General features: G+C 46.4%; 1 protein-coding gene across 3 annotated transcripts in view; it reads right to left on the reverse strand.

The window, feature by feature from the left end:
- LOC143982987 (transmembrane protease serine 11D-like) overlaps positions 1-21175 on the reverse strand; it is a 191177-nt gene that overhangs the window by 63538 nt on the left and 106464 nt on the right. For all 3 annotated transcript variants that reach the window (XM_077482179.1, XM_077482180.1, XM_077482178.1), the window contains exons 2-3: positions 3952-4077; positions 1904-2024 (exon numbers count right to left, since the gene is read on the reverse strand). In XM_077482179.1, the coding sequence (XP_077338305.1) occupies positions 1904-2024; positions 3952-4011 (181 nt within the window). In that variant the 5' untranslated portion in view covers positions 4012-4077. The remainder of the gene's footprint in view (positions 1-1903; positions 2025-3951; positions 4078-21175) is intronic.

The following is a 21175-nucleotide window of genomic DNA, read 5'->3' on the forward strand; positions in this document are numbered from 1 at the left end:
AGCTGCCCCCTAGAGGACATCCTGCCTCATTGGAGTTGTGCCTTATCCTCCTCTCTTCTCTCAGGCACCCAAGTACAGTCAGTGACCTCATCATCCCCTCCTTGCTCGTCATTGGCAAACTTGGCAATATACTGCAATATGCTGCAGCTGGGGGAACATGACTGCCAGTTTCTTGTCCTTCTTGGGCACCCTAGGCTCATGCTACTCTCTTCCTCAACCTGGGAACCAACATTGGATCCTCCAGCAGCATGTACCCAACACTGTGGTCAAATAATTCTGGGGACTCCTCCATGCATGATGGTGGGGCTATGGAAGGAGTGACTGTGGACATGGAGTTGGTGGAATAGGCCGCTCTGGCAGCTGCTTTGGAAGGCAAACTACTCTGAGCCTGGGCGACAGAGGATGAGGAGGATGAGGACTTCTTTGTTATCCACTCCACCAACTCTTCTGCATGTTGTGGTTCAATAATAATAAAATGACAAGCGTACCCCACAGCCACCTGCAGAGAATGCACCATGTCCAAAACCACCACTGTTGACTGTAGATACAGAGGCTGCTTGCCCTCTTTTAATGGCCTGTGAGCATCTGCCTCTCCTTGATGGCCTTCCGGACATGATGCATTTCTTGTTTTGCAACACCACACTACACTACACTACACAAAACAGTGCAGCCATTGTACAGTTGCTAATACAGTGCAGGCGGTGTACACAGTATCTAATACGGTGTGTACAGTTTCTAATACACTTCAGGGTACACAGTCGCACGACAAGTCGTACCCCATGATTTCCAATGAGTACCGTTCATATCTGTGTGACTTCAAGACACAGCGACTTCAAAGTAGTCCCTCCACTACTTTGGTCCCACTTTGATGCGACTTGAGGTCCATAGACCTCAAGAATACACAGGCATTGCTTCCAGTAGCGGCAAAAAATCGTGGTAAAATCGCGTCAAAATTGCGCGACTTTGGGGATGCAATAGTGGAAACATAGCCTTAGTCCCCCTGAGCCATGATTGGCCAAACGCACCCTGCCTTTGGCCAATTATGGCACTCTTAGCAGAGCATGCTGTGATTGGCCAAAGCATCCAGGGCAATCTTGCAGTGCATTATGGGGCATTCCGCGGTGCTTGAATTTTCCATGAATGCCCCATTATGTTTGCTGTTTGGCGAACGGGTGAACACCCAATGTTCGAGTCGAAATTATGTTCTGCCCGAACTTTGAGCTCATCCCTAATTCAAACTTCCTCACGTGTGCTTTCTTTTCCCTAATGCAGTAGTTCTGAGTTCAGAGTTTAAGGCTCGGTTCACACCTAAACCAGCTGCGGATCGCACAGGAACACTGTGCGTCCCTGTTCACCATTTAAGGAACGAATCAGGGCTGAATCTTTGCCTGAATTCAGCCCTGAAACGGAACCAATGACGCACAGCATTTCTGTGCAGTACACCATGTCTGTTTACTGTTTCTAATAATGGAGTCTCCATTTTGGCATCTAGAGGGGATCTTCTGTCCCTGCTCGCTCTCACAGTCTAAAAAAAACACCATCCTGCAGGGCTCCACCCCCCTGGCCGTGTCATCCAATTACAGTGTTCTGTGAATGGGAACATTACAAGTCCTGATAGCCTTTGCTGTTGGCTTGTAGCTCTCAATGAACTACCAGGTCGCTGTTGCTTGCTCTAGGTAGTTCATTGAGCTTCCTGTCAGAGTGTAACTGTCTCACCATATTGGAGGTACAGGCAGACAGCTACACAGATGGCCTGCAGGACTATGGCATTATACCCACAATTTGCTGATCATGGGTGCAATGCTTAACAGGTCCCTAACAAAAAATAAATGCATATTTTTTTACCTGCATGTACTGTTTTTTTGTAAAAGTGAACTTAGCCTTTAAGTTATTATTTCCTTACCAAAAAAGACTCTGAAACATAAGACGATTCCAGCTATCACCAGAAGAACAATGAATCCACTCATCCATCTGATACAGCAGATGCAACAACTCTTGCAGCACCCATGGCATGTCTCCTTAGGCTGAAAAATTAAAATAGTGAAAATGTAATGTTGTAGCAAATATTGTAAACATATCATATGAACTAGATGATTATATTTATATTTAATTTATATTTAAACTACAGTGGGGAAAATAATTATTTAATCCTCTGCAGATTTTATAAAAAGAAATAAAGGATCTATAATTTTTATCATTGGTGTATTTTAAATGATCGAGACAGAATATCAACCAAAAATCCTGAAAAAAACACATAAAACAAATAAGAAGGTGCTACTAACAACAACTCATTGTGTATAAAAGACACCTGTTCACAGAATCTCTTTATTCCATTCAAACCTCACCATCCTGGGCAAGACCAAAGAGCTGTCAAAGGACATCAGGGGCAATATTGTAGACTTGCACAAGACTGAAATGGGCTACAAGACCAACAGCAAGAAGCTTGACAACTGTTGGAGCGTTTTTTTTTGCAAATGGAAATACAAAATAACCATTAATCGCCCTCGGTCTGGAGCTCCATGCAAGATTTTGCTTCATGGAGTAAGGAGAATCATGGGAAAAGTTAAGGATCCGCCCAGAACTGCATGGGAAAATCTTGTGAATGATCTCAAGGCAATTGGGACTACAGTCACCAAACAAACCATTGGTAATACAATACGCCGCAATGGATTGAAATCCTGTAGCGCCTGCAAGGTCCCCCTCCCCAAGAAGGTACATGTACAGGCCTGTCTGAAGTTTGCCAATGAACATCTAAATGACTCAGAGAAGGATTAGGAGAAAGTGCTGTGGTCAGATTAGACCAAAATTTAGCTCTCTGGCATTAACTTCACTCGCTGTGTTTGGAGGAAAAAAATGCTGACTATTACCCTAAGAACACCATCCCTACAGTCAAGAGTGGAGGCGGAAACATTATGCTTAGGGGCTGTTCCTCTGCTAAAGGTACAGGCTGACTTTGCCGCATTGAGGGGCCAATGGGCATGGCCATGTATTGTAAAATCCTAGATGAGAACCTTCTTCCCTCCAGCCGGAACACTGGAGATGGATTGTGGATGGGCTTTCCAGCGTGACAATGACCCAGCACATTCCACCAAGGCAACAAAGGAGTGGCTCAAGAACAAGCACATTAAGTTAATGGAGTGGCCTAGCCAGTCTCCAGGCCTTCATCCTATAGAAAATTTATGGAGGGAGCTGAAATGTCAAGTTGCCAAGTGACAGCCAGGAAAACTTAAGGATTTAGCGAAGATCTGTAATAAAGAGTGGACCAAAATCCCTCCTGAGATGTGTGCAAACCTGGTAACCAACTATAAGAAATTACTTACCTCTGTGCTTGCCAACAAGGGTTTCTCCATCAAGTACTAAGTTATGTTTTGCTTGGGAATCAACTTATTTTACTCACTGAACTGCAACTCAATTTATAGCATTTGTATCATGTGTTTTTTTTCTGGATTTTTAATTTATATTCTTTCGTCCGTGCGCCCTGCAATTTAAACTCAATGTTCAGAAGAGCTTTACCTCTATTTTTAGGAAAAAATGTACAGATACAGAAGTCCTTTTCATTTCTCAGACCCACTGGATACTCTTCACTGCAACTTAGATTTCCTTCTTATAAGGGATGCATGTGTAATACTAACCAGTACTTTAGAATAGTAGCTATTCTTCTCATTGACTTAACATTGTCCACAAATAAAGTTGCACTTTGTTTATCTCTTTTTCTTCTATTGAACCTGGTAGGCTTGTGTAAAACTAAAAAAAAACCTACTAAGATTCATAAAAATTGGTAGCCCAAAACTTGTATGAGCCTATTCAATGCATTTGTATAGGACAAGTGGGACTCTAAAGATTTTACAGTTACACTTCCAACAATGAGCTCTGTAAATAATATAGACAGAAGGGTGTCTATATGCATCCTTCTTCCACAACAGTTGTGAATTTTTACAATATTGTAATTACCTTCTTGTGCAGTAACTGCTGGTCTCCATCCTTTTCAACAGCTTGAGCCATTAAAGCCATTAGTCAACAAGTTAAGTTAGCAAACCCAACTGTGTTTTAACTGGACATAAAGTTTTGTTTCTTATTCTAGAAAAATATACAATGAGACAAAGGAAAAGTACTCTTTTAATAGGGTACCAAATAAATGTATTTGTTTATTCATTGTAACACAAGAAAATGATAACCTATAGCAGCCATTTGGGATTCAACTCTCACTGCTCTCACTTATTGAAAATCTGGTTGCCACAAGTTTCTGCACTATATTATATCATTGTACTTTGCACTAAATACTGTAAGGCTGTTAGCATATGGCCAAAACATTACATGCTCTTTAAGGTAAGCTACAGAATCGTTGAGCTGTGCTGAAGTTTTGGATTAAGTAGTGAAGGGCTAGTATTTTTTTTCTTCTTTTTGTCTGTGCCCAGTTGGAGATATTTCCCCTTCACCTCCTGTCTCACAGACAGGAAGTCTAAAGTGAGGAAATTCACAATTTTCACAGTTGCCCACGATGTAAGACTACACCTCTATTCCTATTCTGGTGACAACTTGAAATTTTGGATTTTTTTCTCACTTTTGGGACCAGTGACAATAGTCATTAGGAAAAGAAAAAGAGTCTGAATCTCCCCAGCATAGAAACAAACATAAAAACAACAGGTTAAAATTCATTCCTGCCCAAAATATGTTTTAGATAGACTTTAAAGTGTAGCTGTACTTAGACTAGAAAAATCAAATTTAGACGAGAGGAGTCAAACCATGACACCACATCCCCAATTAATATTAGAAGAAAAAGGGGAGGGACTAGAGGTCACAAACCTCGGGAGTTTAAAGATGTCTATATATTGTAAATAGTAGCACAGAGATAGTATATTGGAAAAATACAAAAGTAATTTTTATTTAGATTACAAAAGTATTTTTTTGTTAAAAAAGATATACAGCAAAAAACACAAATTCATAAAAACAACATTATAATTCAAAAAAATCTATTTTTACACTGCAAACACATTTGCGCACAGCTACTACCACTTTCTCAACATGTTTCGCCCGGTAGAGCTTCTTTGGGAGATAATGTATGTGGAGACTGTTAAACAATGAAAAATAAATGAATAAATATTAAATATACAGAATTTATATGATTACATATCATCAAAATAAAGTATATATTGTTGAAGTAACAAAAATATCAATAAATCAATAAATCAAAAACATGATTGTTGAATAAATTATCAAATAGATGATGGGAAATTTTCAAAACTTCTTACATTATCGTGGGCAATAAACATAAACCATGAATCAAATAAACACCAAGAAGAACCTTACCAAACAACGCTGCAAAATGAATATCAAAAGTAGATTAATAGATATGTGGAACTACAAATTTATATATGCACACAGACCCATCCGTGTACTGATGAACGTTTTTGGAATGCAGAGTAGACAAATAATTTAATCAAAATGTTTTTTTCTAAAAGAAAAAAAAACACACACAATGAATAAAAGTAAAACTAAAATCAACATCAGCATTCATGTGAGTGTATCAACAGTAATTTATGTTATATATAATTTACATTTAGGAATTAAATAACAATTGAATTAATGAGGAAATCTGGTGTGTTGCTTTCAATATAAATCCTTGCACCCCAATTAAATAAGGCTGAAGAAAAAAACAAATAGCAAAAAAAGGGATTTCTTTGCACTTGATGAAATTGCTAGAGCCAGGACAGTAGGACTGCAGACTAATCCCAATCAACCTTAAATAAAATCTATGGAAAATTAGATTAAAGAAAAAACCTTAAGACAATTTGTGCTCGGAGACTCTTATAACAATGATGAAATGGAATTGACAGATACTGAAAGAAAGTGACCTGAAGGTGTGCCGTGGTCAGTATGCCTAAAAGGGGGCATACCCAAGTAGTACTAAAAAAGAAAAGGAGATAAAAAGAAAAAGGGGGAACGGGAGGGTGGAACAACCTCCAGAAACATCCGACAGGGCAGGGAGGAACCGAGGCCGTCTTATAACGGCGAGGCTCCTCCCACAAATGCAGGCGGGCCTGCGTCCCGCCTCCCCACTTGTGCTCGGAGACACTTATAACAATGATGAAATGGAATTGACAGATACTGAAAGAAAGTGACCTGAAGGTGTGCCGTGGTCACGTGGTCAGTATGCCTATAAGGGGGCAAAAAGTACAACAGACAGAGAGATGAAAATACAAAGTTTATTTAACCTGAACCAATCAATCAGTCAAATAAAGAAACGCTTGGGACATCTCTGTTACTGGCTCCGGGACCTGGCATAGCATGAAGACCTCCACCTACCTAATCTCTTAATGATGTGCACGGGGACCCCCTGACGTGAAGCTGCAGAGGCTGCCCTGATCCTAAAGGAGTGTACCCAAGTAGGACTTGGGGTTGAGCCCCAAATTCCCCAAAAGTGTGAGGCAGTATTTGATGAAAAGTGATGAAGTGAGCGGGGCCCCGTTAAAGGGCAAAAGAGGACTATCCCTGGGTTGTCCTGCCAATTGGAGCAACAACAGATCAAAAACCATGACCGGGCACCAACTAGAATTGATCCTGAAAAATCTGTGCCGGACCCAATCTGTTGCGTCTTACAAACCTCTAAATGTAACAAAAAATGGTCAGGATACTTAACTAGTTGATCAATGAACAACGTACGAGACCCAGCCCCGGTACGAGCAAATTCCCCTGGCCTAAGAAAACCGTAGAAGGCCAAATAGATTGCCACCTTCAGCACCATACTAAGTAAAACCCCGAAAGGAGATCTAGATAACATGACCGACAAGGCCCGGAAAATGTCCCCGGAGATAGGAAGCCTATTGCTGGGGCTCGGCGAGCTACCGTTCTGAATACCCCTCAGAACCGCCTTGACCGCGAGAGCCGCAAACACCGGGGGTCTACCGGGATATTGTAAAGAGAAAAAAATGCTGCACGCCCGCCAAGTAACCCCTGATTATGCCTTGAGATAACCCGAGCTGAGAATGACAGTAAGCTACAAACGCTAAAATGTACCGCACGTCCAAACAATCCGACCTGGGGTACAGGGTACGAAACGTCTGAAATGCTTTCCAAGCTGTGTGGTAAGCCCACCTGGTGTTGATGGACAGAGACCTGTCGATCAACCCCAATGCGCCTGTCAAGTGCAACCCTAATCCATCCTCAGAAATTAAAACTGCGGGGAGGGGATCGCCAAGACGTCTGCGTCCAGATGAAAAATCAAACCGGGACAGAGCATCTGCTGCAGAATTTTGCACGCCACTAATAAACCTGCAGTGTATGTGAAACCTAAAATTAAGTGACAACCAAGTGAGCCTGCGTAAAAAAGACATGATGAACAAGGAACTAGACCTGCCTTTATTGATGACTTCCGAAATTGCCTGATTGTCAGTGAAACATGTGACCGTATTACTCATCCATAAATGCCCCCACACCTGGGCTGCCGCCACTATGGGGTAAATCTCAAATAATGCCGACGTCTGAAAGAACCTGGGAATCATGCCACATTCCTCCGGCCATGCCCCCGCCAGCCAATGCGTATCAAAAATGGCTACTTGCAAAGAAGACAATGACACTGCCGGGATAAACATAGAAATACCGTTCCAGTGATGGAGGAACTCACCCCACATGTGCAAATCTGACAAAGCTGTGGAATCTAAAACGACCCTAGAATCCGATTTGAGGGCCACTAGTAGCAAAGCCACCAACCGGGAAATGAAGGACCTGCCCTGAGGAATGATCCTCATGGCAAAGTTCAACATGCCCAGTAACGACTGCAAATCCTTCCTAGTAGCGGCCTGGGAAATTAGAAATCCATGGATCTGCTCTCTGATTCTGATCAACTTATCTTCCGAAAGGCTGGCCTGCATGGCCTGGGAGTCCAGAATGATACCCAGAAAGGTCAGAGTGGTAGCAGGGCCCTCCATCTTTTTGCCTGCCAAGGGAACATTGAGAGCAGAAAAAACAGCTACCAACTTCTGAAGATCCGAAGGTACCCGACCCGTACTCTCAATCAGAAGGTAGTTATCCAGGTAATGAATAACCTCCTGACAATGCTCCTTCTGCTTGAGAATCCAATTGAGCGCCTCCGCGAACACATTAAAAAGCCAAGGACTACTTCTAGACCCAAAGGTAAGCTTGGTGGCAAAATAATACAAACCCCTCCATTTGACCCCCATGCCACTGCCAAAGCGCTGGCTGAATAGGAAGGAGCTTAAAAGCATCAGAAATATCTGCTTTAGACAGCCAAGCATTCCTTCCTGCACAGATGATGCGTTGGATAGCTAAATCCACTGATGCATACTTCAGTGAAAATTGCTCAGAGGGAACCAGGGAATTCAAGCTAGGCACTACTGAACAATGAGGCGCAGACAAGTCATAAATTAACCTTACTTTATTGGAGAAATACGCCCTGACCAACCCCAAAGGGTTGACCCTCCACTGGTGAAACGGAGGTGTGGAAAAAGGGCCGATGATGAACCCCTTCTCCAGCTCCGATTGAAGCAGCCGATCCACCGCCTCCATGTCTGTGCCTGCGGACAATAAATTCTTGCACTCAAAGGTGCCCTGTGGTAAGGTGATGAGCCCCGTGTGAAACCCGTGCGTGAAACCCTCCACCAAGAATTGCCGTAGAGAGAGAGACGGATGAAACTCCAAACAGGCCTGTAAAACCAAGACGTTGATCCGGCTTAGTCAGGAAGATTTCCCCTGCTTGAGTGAACACAATGATTTGGGATGTGCCCTAAAGCAGCTGGCACAGACATGAAGGAGACGACACTGGCTGTAATTACATGAACCCTGATTGAAATTGTTACAGACCTGCAATTTCCCCAAAAACTGAATAGGCCGGCCCAGTTTGTCAAAATAAGTGGAAAGCCCTGGAGAAGGTAAAACACCAGAGAGGCCCCTGGAAGTGCCCGGCACTGACGGGGAACCCATGAGAGGGCACCAGTAAGTAGTATGTGCTGAGGACTTGCAAGTGGCGCAGACCAGGGACCTCAACCCAGCAAAATGCCGGCAAAAAAGTTTGGTGTCCACCTTGCTCCAGTCAGTTGTGACCTGGTGCTGAGCGAACACCGCCGCCGCTTTAGCTGAAAAGGACCGATGATAATCATAGAAAGGCCGACCCTCCATACTTCTGTCCCAACTCCACCACCATGTATAAATATAGGTGAAGCTCCTCCTTTCTCTGAGGACTGACCGAGAAAACAACATCCCTGATGCTAAAGGCTAGCACAAAATCAGGGATGGAAAGTTTGCAACTGAGTCTATGGTCCCTGGTCTTGACTACCACTGACATGTCACCACAAGCATATGACTTGTTGTCCGCAATGTCATGGGCCGCGATCAAGAGGGAGGCCAAGTTAACATCCTTTCCCTCCAAGATATCTTTTTTAATATTGACCAGGATAAAATGGGCTGGAGTGACCGAAAATGAACTAGCACTATTACCTGCTGCCGATGGCAAGACCAGAGGTAACCCCGGGACTGCTGATCTGGACCGAACGCACACCCCTCTTTCCCCGAAAACCTACCCTAAACCCTGCATGTGTGCCCTGTCTGGACCCCACACCGACCGAGCTTTCCCAGCGACAAGACCAACCCAGAACTGACCGCACAGGCACTTACTATGGGTTTGACAAAAAAGCAGGGCCGTCTTTAGCGCAGGGCAAACGGGGCCCGCACTGCTATCCGCGAATTGGGGCCCCAATGAAGGTTTTGCAGAGTGCACAGAGGACACGGGAGGCTATATTCCTGTGCTAGCCAGATGAGAGGGGGCGGGGCCGGGAGCTCCACTGATGCTCTGACCCCGCCCCCGTGCAGCCTGTATGCTCGGAACAGAGCGGCTGTAGTTAGAGCAGTGATCAGAGTGGGAGCGTCAGTGGAGCTCCCGGCCCCGCCCCGGACCTCTATTCTCCAGCCAGTGTAGAGGGGGCGGGGCAGGGAGCTCCACTGACACTCCCACTCCGATCACTGGCTCTCACTACAGCCGCTCTGTTCTGAGCATACAGGCTGCACGGGGCGGAGTCAGAGCGTCAGTGAAGCTCCAGGCCCCGCCCCCTCTCAGCTGGCTAGCGCGGGACTACAACCTCCCGTGTCCTCTGTGCACTCTGCAAAACCTTCATCGGGGCGCCAATTCACGGGTAACGCCCCCCCTACAAAGCATCAGTGGAGCTCCCGGCTGTTATAGTGAGATCAGAGAATGGAAGCCCCGCCCACATACCTCTAAATGTATGTAGTGAGTTTGGCTGCCCAGGTATGTCCTTGCACCCATAAAATGCCTGACTGCTTAAACCCTAAGCTGTGTTATTCAACTGTCAAGCTGTGCGTTGCTGAAAGTTCTCTGGCCATCACCTGTAGTATGTCCGCAGTCTCTGATTGTCTCCTGCAGTATGTCTGCAGTCTTTGATTGTCTCCTGCAGTATGTCCGCAGTCTCTGATTGTATCCTGCAGTATGTCCGCAGTCTCTGATTGTCTCCTGCAGTAGGTCCGCAGTCTCTGATTGTCTCCTGTAGTAGGTCCGCAGTCTCTGATTGTCTCCTGCAGTATGTCCGCAGTCTCTGATTGTCTCCTGTAGTACGGTATGTCCGCAGTCTCTGATTGTCTCCTGCAGTATGTCCGCAGTCTTTGAGTGTCTCCTGCAGTATGTCCGCAGTCTCTGATTGTATCCTGCAGTATGTCCGCAGTCTCTGATTGTCTCCTGCAGTATGTCCGCAGTCTCTGATTGTTTCCTGCAGTATGTCCCCAGTCTCTGATTGTCTCCTGCAGTATGTCCACAGTCTCTGATTGTCTCCTGCAGTATGTCCCCAGTCTCTGATTGTCTTCTGCAGTATGTTCCCAGTCTCTGATAAAATACCGGCAGTATGTCTGCAGTCTCTGAACCTCTCCGGTAGTATGTCCGCAGTCTCTGATTGTTTCCTGCAGTATGTCCCCAGTGTCTGATTGTCTCCTGCAGTATGTCCACAGTCTCTGATTGTCTCCTGCAGTATGTCCCCAGTCTCTGATTGTCTTCTGCAGTATGTTCCCAGTCTCTGATAAAATACCGGCAGTATGTCTGCAGTCTCTGAACCTCTCCGGTAGTATGTCTGCACTCTCTGACACTCTCCTGTAGTATGTGTATTAATGTACCCCTTTACTTGCTCAATTATTTAGGATTGCTCCACTGCTCAGTGAGAGGTAATGATGTGCATTAACCTCTAGCAACCAATCGGCAAGCAGAAATTATGTGTTGTAACCTCTAGCAACCAGCCAGCGAGCAGTAAGGATAGGCTGTAACCTCTGGCAAACAATTGCAATCACTGCGTGATCTGCTGCAGTAAACTGATTTTGAGTCTACCTGCTGTTTTTTGTATGTCTCAGAATGGAGGGGGGGCCCCAAGAAAATGTTTGCCCAGGGCCCAATCAAAATTAAAGACGGCCCTGCAAAAAAGTATAACTTTAATTGGCTGCTCACACCCACAGACAGCTCCAAATAGTTCCTGAGGGAAAAGGAAAGGAAAACATAGCATAAAATGACATTGCAGTATAACTGAAAAGAGAAACCCCCAACATTCCACAGTGCCCTGCAGTAAGGAGCCAGAGCCTGGGATCATGAAATGAAAAAATGACAATGAAATGACAACCAGAAAGAAATGACTGTAAAACATACCAGCCGTTACCCGTGCATGACCATGACACCATCCTACTTCTAACAATATCGCCAGCAAGAATGTCCTATCCCAGACAGTGATGCCCCTATGGAAAACACTGCTGTTAGCGAACCAGTGACATACTCCCCCCCTGCACCAACCCCCCCCCCCCCAGACAAAAAAGCAGACATCGCCATCTGTCAGACCACCCCACCCCCCTCCTTATGATCCCTGAGAAACGCCCACAACCTCCAGCAAGAACGTACCTATGTTGGCCAGTGATACCCCTATAGAATGCACCGCTGTTATGAGACCAGTGCTACCCCCCCAAACAAAAAATTAAGGCAGTGTCATCTACTGGCTGTGACCACCCCCCACAAATGATTAAAATGAACCGCACATTGTGACAATTCCCCCCCCCCATCAGAATGCAACCATACCTCTAACCTGAAATGACCCCCTCTGCCAACCTGCGACTACCCCCCGCTCCCCCAAAATAAATGCCCCCCACCAACTACCTGACCCTGCACGACAGCAGGGAGAATAGGAACCCACCACCGCCGAACACCTCCACGAGTGGCACCGGAAATGACACGTGCGATCGTAACCCAGCCTCCTAGCACTGAGATACGCCCACAACCTCCGGAAACATCCGACAGGGCAGGGAGGAACCGAGGCCGTCTTATAACGTCGAGGCTCCTCCCACAAATGCATTCGGGCCTGCGTCCCGCCTCCCCACATATCTATGGGAATGTCTGATAAACATATGGTATGAGGCAGAAATAAATCTCACCATTAATGTTGGCAGGCATCAAGCATAGGAAGCTACCCGGGGATATGTTAGGCCGCGTACACACGCGCGGACTGTTCGCCCAACTTTGTCCGTCCAACAGTTTCGGCAAACAGTCCGCTCAAACTTAGCATGGACGGACATGGCCACACACGACGGACGAACAGTTTGCTGAAACCGTGCGCGATGACGTGAACGGCACGTACGACGGGACGAAAAATACGACGTCCTATACACTGCATTATAACTTTCGGCATGAAAATCCTTTCTGAGCATGCGCGCAACTTTGTTTGACGAACAAGCCTACACACGAGCGGACTGTTCGCTGAAACAAGGTTTCAGCGGACAGTTTTACGGAATTTCCGAAAAACCTTGTCCGTCAAACTGTCCGCTGAAACTGTCCGCTGAAAGCCCACACACGAGCGGACTGTCCGCCCAAACACTGTTCAGCGGACAAAGTTGGGCGAACAGTCCGCCCGTGTGTACGCGGCCTTAGTCTTCCCCTGCTTACAGGCGTTTCTGACAGAGACACGGTGGAGAGAATCCCCATATTTATATCTACACTTGGTGAAGCGACGTCTGACGTCATTGCGACAACACGGACAGCAAAAGGATGCCGCGCGCATGCACCCTGTGAACCACTGGCAGCGCATAGGATGACGTGAAGAGGGTACATCACAAGCGGCCATTTTAGAAATTCTCAATGTCCACACTGAAGGAATAAGGAGCTGCCAGACTACAAGAAATACCTAAAGTGAAACCGACAAGGTCTGCCATCACCAGGTACCAATTGTAGCGAAAATGGGACTAACAAAAAAGGGGGCAATATAACAGGCCCCATAGCGGAAAACTATAATAGGGCAAAAAACGATCGGACCATTGACTAAATACCGATCGGGAAATGCCCTGGGTGTCCGTACATTCCTAATTAGGGAAACAGAATCACACGGGGTCTCCATAATAGCACATAGGATACATTATGAATTTAAAAAGGAAATATTTAGATGGAATAAAATAATTAATAATTGTAAATTTTAATTAATATTTTAAATTCCAAAAGGAATAAACTACTCACAGCAGTAAAAACTAATTATATAAATATAAATTTAATATTATATACTCGCAGCATTTTTGGCAAAGTTTAACCTGGAGAGAAAAAAATATATATATATTTATAAAAATGGATTAACGCTTAATGTGTCATTCAACCCTGGAGGCCTAAGGGCAGATAAATTAGAAATCCATCTGACTTTGCGCTTAAGTAGGATCTTATCATAATCTCCTCCTCTTTCAGTTGGAGGGATATGTTCGATGGCAAAGAAATGCATCTTTCTATCATCAAACTGGTGACAAAGGCCCATGTGCTGACTAATAGGTGTTTCCACATTCTTCTTTAGTACTTGAGACATGATAATGTATTCGATGGAAAAAGGGGCATTTTGTTTTCCCCACATAGATTGCATTCAATTCACACATCATCAAGTATACTATGCTAATGGATTGGCATGTAGCCAAAAATGTATCTACAATAATCACATATATGGCATGGTCTCGTACCCTTAGTACTGGTGGTACATGAGGGGAGAATAGTGTAGTGACTATGCACAATATTATCTTTAATTGAGAGTGACTCACTACCAGATTTTCAAAATTTCCGGCCTTGAATCAAGGCAGATCGATCCTCTTTTTTCGCTCTAGCATAAGCTTTCATTAAACATTTATTGCTATAACCACGTAGTCGTAGGCGAGTTTGCAGGGCCATAGCTTCCTGTTCAAAATGTGCATTTTCACTACAGTTCCTTCTAATGCCGCATACACACGTAGCGGACCATCCGGCGGACTTAGTCCGGCGGACTTCCCGCCGGACTGTCCGCCGGACTTTCCGAACGGGCTACTTGCCCACACACGGCACTTTTTCAGCGGACTAATATGGCGTACTAAGTCCGCCGGACTATCCGCCGTACTTTTGAAATTTACGGACTCGCCCACACACGCGGAGGAAAGTCCGCTCATTTTCAGCGCATCTCCAGGTAGGCGGGGCCCACGTAGGAGAAGTCGCCGCACGTCGCGTCCGTGCCATTGTGAGCGGAGGATGCGACGAGGCAACATCTGAAGAGAAGAACAGAAGGCGGCGACGACAGTGGCGATGACAGCGGCGACAGAAGACCAGGCCACTGCCTGCAAAAGAGCTAGAAGAAGGCGCGGTGGCCCGGCAGAAGAACCGAAGAGGGGGACAAGATCCGGTGGCGGTGGCGAGAAAGAAAGCCGGGCTCCTCCGCTGGTAAAAGAGCTAGAAGAAGATAGCGGAGTCCGGCGAGAAGACCCCCGAAGACGGAAGACCCCCCGGAGCTGTGCAATAAACTATTTTAACCCTTGTGTGTTGTGTTTTTTTTTAACAGGTGAATGGGTAGGGGTACATTGTACCCCATACTCATTCACATAGGGTGGGGGGCCGGTATATGCTCTTTAGGTTTAGCTACAGAAATGTTAAGCTTTGCTGGAGTTTTGGATCAAGTGGTGATGGACTAGTGTTTTGTTCTTTTTGCCTGTGTCCAGTGGGGGATATTTCCCTTCACTGCCTGTCCCACAGACAAGATGTCTAAAGTGAGGAAATTCACAGTTGCCCACAATCTAAATCTACACCACTATTCCTGTTCTGGTGCCAACTTTACATTTTGGATTTTTTTTTCACTTTCAGGACCAGTGGCAAATAGTCATTAAGGAAAAAAAAAAAAAAAAAGAGTCTGAATCTACCCAGAAGAGACACAAACATAAAAAACAACAGGTGAAAATTCAGCCTTGCCCAAAACAAAAAAATGGTTTTGGTGCGGGGCTGCATGTAAATCACATTCATTCCCACACCCACAGCCAAAACACACTGCTCTTTTGCAGATGCGTGGGGGTGCTATTCATTCTTAATGGAACCGCCTCACTGAAAAATGTTACTCGCTTTTGGGTGTGTGAAGATGCATGATGCTTGCAGATGTGTTAAAAAAAAAAGTTGGGGGGTCTGGCAAGCCGGCAGAGAGTGTGGACGCTCACTAACACAGCTGCACTCCGCCACGGGCAAGCAGGGAGATTTAAAGCAGCCAGAAGCCTAATTTCAAAGCGCCATTACACATCTGAGAGAGGGGACACACCGAGATTGGCTGTCAGAAACCATGAATCAGACCGAGACAGAAGTACAATTAAATCACACTTGTTTATTAAATAAAAAGGTTAAATAGAGAAAGCGTAGTCAAAGCATAGCCAGAGTCCAGTAACTGGATCGAGTAGTCAGCCAGTCCAGAGTTCAATAACCAGATCGGGTAATCAGCCAGGCCAGAAGTCAGGTATCCAAGTATAGCAACAGCAAGCAGGTTAAGGAGCCAGAAGGGATGTCAGCAATCCAGTCTTTGAACAGTACCACAGGAGATGGTTTCTTGTGATGTGACCAAGGTGAAGGCAGATATGAAGTGAGCTGGACAGCTTTAAGTAGGCAGGTCAGATGAGCTGGATAAGGAACAGCTGGTAACTGTGGAGAGAGATGGGAGCTGACAATTAGCTGACAGCTGAGCAGCCAGCCCAGAGAAGGAAGGGCTAAGCCAGCCCTGACAGTACCCCGTCCTCAATGACCCCTCTCCCTTGGAGGGCCACCAGGCTTGAGGGGAAAATGTCTATGGAACTCGCGGAGGAGGGCAGGGGCATGTACGTCCGAGGATGAAACCCAGGAGTGTTCCTCCGGACTGTACCCTTTCCAATGCACCAGGTACTGCATGCGCCCACGGAACCTACGGGAGTCAACAATGGATTATACCTCATACTCCTCATGGTTCTCAAAATGAATAGGGTGAGGACGTGGCACCGAGGTGGTAAATCAGTTGCAGACCAACGGTTTCAATAAGGAGACATGAAACACATTTGAGATGCGCATACTAGGAGGAAGGTCCAATGCGTAAGCCACTGGGTTAATCCTGCGAAGGATACGGAAAGGCCCAATAAACCGAGGTGCAAACTTCAGTGAGGGAACACGAAGCCGGAGGTTGCGAGATGACAGCCAGACCCTGTCCCCAACCTGGTAGGAAGGCGCAGGCAGGCGTCTGCGGTCAGTATGGAGTCTGTACCTATCATTAGCATGACGCAAAGCCTCCTGGACTTGTACCCAAGTGGAACGAAGACCACGGAGATGCTCCTCTAACGCAGGAATACTCTGCGGAACAAACGAGTCAGGAAACATGGAAGGTTGGAAACCATAATTCGCCATAAATGGAGGGAGGTAGAATTCAAGGCACTGTTGTGAGCAAACTCTGCCCATGGTAATAGGTCTGACCAGTTGTTATGGTGGTCAGAAATATAGCAACGTAGGAATTGCTCCAAGGACTGATTGGCTCGCTCTGCAGCCCCATTAGACTGCGGGTGATACGCAGAAGAGAATGCAAGCTGGATTCCCAACTGTGCACGAAAGGCTCGTCAGAACCGGGAGACAAACTGACTGCTCCTGTCCGAGACAATCACCTTGGGTAGCCCATGTAAGCGAAAGATCTCCCGAGCAAAAATGGAAGCCAGTTCCTTAGAGGTAGGCAACTTAAGTGGAATACAATGACACATCTTTGAGAACCGGTCAACCACCATAAGGATAACAGTGTTGCCTTGGGAGTTGGGAAACTCCACAATGAAATCCATTGGCAGGTGAGTCCAGGGCCTCTCTCCACTGGGTATGGGTTGTAGGAGGCCCACTGGAAGGTGTCGTGGAGTCTTACTCTGAGCACACACAGGACAAGCAGTGTCATGGATCTGCCACCTAGGGGTTAAAATTGTGCAGACTAATTTCAGTGATTGGTAACAGGCTGCCTTATTTAAACACCTCAGCAGCACTGTGTCTTTGCTGTCTGGTCTGCAGCTCATACCTGTTCCTGTGACTTCCTGTTCCTGTGATCCGATCTGTTTCCTGTGTTTGACCCAGCTTGTTTGACTACGGTTGATCTCTGCTATCCTGACCCTGGTCTGCCTTGTAATCACACTCTACTCTACTCTGCTTGATATCCTGTTGCCGAACATTGCCTGTATCCTGACCATTCTCTGCCTGTTGTCTATATTTACATGTGATCATCTGTTACCAAACCCGGCTTGTCTGACTACGTATTCAGTGTCTTCCCAGTTTACCAACCTGCTTCCTGTTTCCTGCTGCACCAGCTGAACTGACAAGACCAAGATGAACCAGGCACCCATTCACCGCCAGGCTCTTGCAGCCACTGTTGCAACATCGGTGGCTCTTGAGCCGGGGTTGTATGAGACAGCCTTCTCACTGCACGTCAGGCTCATCCAGCAGGTACGTAACAGTACCAGACAGCCATGTCTGAGCCTGCAAGTGGGAAGTCGGCCATGGATGACAACTGTCAGCATCTTGCAGCCCTTGCCCAAGCAGTTAAATCTCTACAGGAGGGTTATGCACAACTGGAACAACGTGTACAGACTATAGCTACACCAGCAAGCGCTGCTGCGCCTTCTGCTTCAAGGACTGCACTGCAGCAACCTCAGTGGTGATGTTGCCCCCTGAATCCAGAGTTCCAGCACCAGAGAAATTTTCAGGTGATCGGGGAAAATTTCGATCCTTCCGTAACGCATGTGAACTATACTTCGCCTTGCAACCTCGAACCTTCTCCCTTAAAGCCACCAAAGTAGGATTCATCATATCACTGCTTCAGGGTGAGCCCCAGTCCTGGGCTCATCGGATGTTGGAGAAGAACGATGTCTTGTTACAGTCCATGTCCGCCTTCTTCGGCGCGATGGCCGAATTATACAACGACCCGCAACGAACCACCACAGCAGAGGCTGCCCTTCATGCACTCCAGCAAGGCCGCAGAACGGCCGAAGATTATTTTACAGACTTTAGACGCTGGAGTGCAGACACCCAGTGGAATGATGCAGCCCTGCGACACCAGTTCCGTTTTGGGTTATCAGAAGGTCTGAAAGACGAATTGGCCCGTGTCGGAGTCCCAAATACCCTGGAGGCCCTTATTACACTGACCATTCAAATTGACCGTCGGCTCCGTGAGCGACGATCTGAAAGATCAGCCCAGCAGCCACTACTATTGCTGCCGAAGCACCGGAGCCTATGCAAGTTGGCCTAATACGCCCCTCTCTGTCTCCGGAGGAGTGCCTGCACCGATGATAGAACAACCTCTGCCTATACTGTGGGGAAGCGGGCCACTATGTACGTTCCTGTCCAACCAAGACACGTTGGTGGCAGATGTTTTCTTCCGTAAATAACTTTTCTTCATCTACCAACGCCACCAACCAACCCTTTACATCTCTTTCCAGCTGCTAGAAAGGGAAGTGCCAGTTACCGCGATCATTGATTCCGGGGCTTGCAGTTGCTTCATTGATCTAACCTTTGCAACACAACAACGTATTCCCTTAAGACCTAAAGCACAAGAACTTTCTGTTTTTCTAGCTGACGGGTCATGTATCAAGTCCAGACCTGTGACCCAAGAGACATTTCCCTTACCCGTGTTGGCCTCCTCCCAACATAAGGAAGTCCTAAGCCTCAATGTCATCTTTTCCCCACTATTCCCTGTTATTCTGGGCCTACCCTGGCTGCAGGCGCATAATCCAGGAGTTAACTGGGCCACAGGGAGAATTGATTTCCAATCAGCCTATTGCCAGGAACACTGCCTTCCAAGAGCCCCAGCTTCTTCTACAACACTACTTTGTGTGGACTCTGAGTCTGAGGTGCGGCAAGTCGTACCTGAACCAAACCATGAGTTCCTGGATGTCTTTAGTAAGCGAGGGGCTGACACTCTTCCCCCGCATCGGCCATACGACTGCCCAATTGAACTGCTTCCAGGGTCTGAAATCCCTTTTGGTAGAATCTTCCCCCTTGCTGAACGAGAATAGGAGGCACTAAAAGAATATATCCAAGAAAACTTGAAAAAGGGGTTCATCCGACCCTCTACCTCCCCAGCAGGAGCAGGAATATTTTTCGTTGAGAAAAAGGACCACTCCCTACGACCTTGTGTGGACTATTAGGAGCTCAACAAAATTACAGTTAAAATCCGGTAACCTCTCCTTCTAGTACCTGAACTATTTCAGAGATTAAGGTCAGCAACCATTTTCACCAAACTCAATCTACGGGGGGCCTACAATTTAGTCCACATCCGTCAAGGGGATGAGTGGAAGACAGCTTTTCGCACCCGATTCAGCCACTATGAATACCTGGTGATGCCCTTTGGACTATGCAATGCCCCGGCTACCTTCCAACACTTTGTCAATGACATTTTCCAAGACTTTCTGGATATATTTTTGATTGTTTACCTAGATGACATTTTGATTTTTTCCATTTCCCTAGACTCTCACTGAGATCATGTCAGAAGGGTGCTGAGCCAGCTCCGCCAACACGGACTCTATGCTAAAGGTGAAAAATGCGAGTTTGAACAAAGCAGCATCCAATTCTTGTGACTGATAATCTCACCTGAAGGCATTAAGATGGACTCTGAAAAAGTCTCTGCTATCTTAGACCGGCCTGCACCTACCGATAAGAAGGGGGTGCAGCGCTTCGTAGGATTTGCCAACTTTTACAGGAGGTTCATTAGGGGCTTCTCCGCTATCATAACCCCTATCACAAAGCTGACTAAACAGAACCTCCGCTTCCATTGGACACCCAAGGCACAAGCCGCATTTGATACCTTGAAGGGACTGTTTACTTCAGCACCTGTTCTTGGTCACCCAGACCCGTCACTAGAAGTAGATGCATCTGAAGTCGCTATTGGAGCAGTCATCTCCCAACGCCAAGGCCCTAAGGATCTGATGCATCCAGTAGCCTTTTTCTCCCGCAGGCTGTCTCCAGCAGAAAGAAACTATGACGTTGGGGACCGAGAATTGCTGGCCATAAAGGCGGCTTTAGAAGAATGGAGGTACCTCCTGGAGGGAGCAGCGCATCCCATATTGATCTATACTGACCAAAAAAATCTTGAGTACCTGAGGACTGCTAAACGCCTTAAGCCACGTCAAGCATGTTGAGCCCTGTTCTTTTCCCGCTTTGTTTTCCACATTACCCACCGGCCGGTTTCGAAGAATGTCAAACCAGATGCACTGTCTCATATGTTTGATGACCCCAAGGAACCACCAGTGGCAGATACCATCTTGTCTGAAAATAACTTCTTACTTTTACAGGGCAACTTTCTCAACCGAATGAAGCAGGCTTCGACAGATGTTCTTAGCCTTCCAGGGGTCACACTGACACTCCAGGAAGTATTGCTGTTTAACAGAAGCAAGGTATTTGTGCCTGAATGTCTACGTATAACCATTTTGGGTCTGTGTCATGATCATCCCCTAGCGGGTCATTTCGGTGTGCACAAGACGCTTGATCTCCTGAAACGCACATTCTGGTGGCCAGACCTGGAAGAAACCTTTAAGAGATACGTAAATTCCTGTGCAATCTGCAACCGGAGCAAGGGTACAAAGATCCGAGCCTGGGGTCTACTTTGGCCACTGCCAGTCCCTGACAGACCATGGAGAATGATAGCCATGGATTTCATTGTGGAACTTCCCCCATCAGAAGGATGCACAGCCATCTTCGTGGTAGTGGACCGATTGTCCAAAATGGCTCATTTCTTGCCTCTGAAGAGTACTCCCTCTGCCATGGAGACGGCTAAAGTGTTTATCAGGGAGATTGTTAGGCTTCATGGAGTCCCTATGAACATTGTCTCTGATCAGGGGGGTTCAGTTCACTTCCCGTCTGTGTGAAGCCCTCAAAATTGAAAGATCCTTGTCCTCCGCC

Source organism: Lithobates pipiens, unplaced genomic scaffold (genome assembly GCF_037356315.1).
Source record: "Lithobates pipiens isolate NorthernLeopardFrog02 unplaced genomic scaffold, aLitPip1_a1.2 Scaffold_16, whole genome shotgun sequence".
NCBI lineage: Eukaryota > Metazoa > Chordata > Amphibia > Anura > Ranidae > Lithobates > Lithobates pipiens.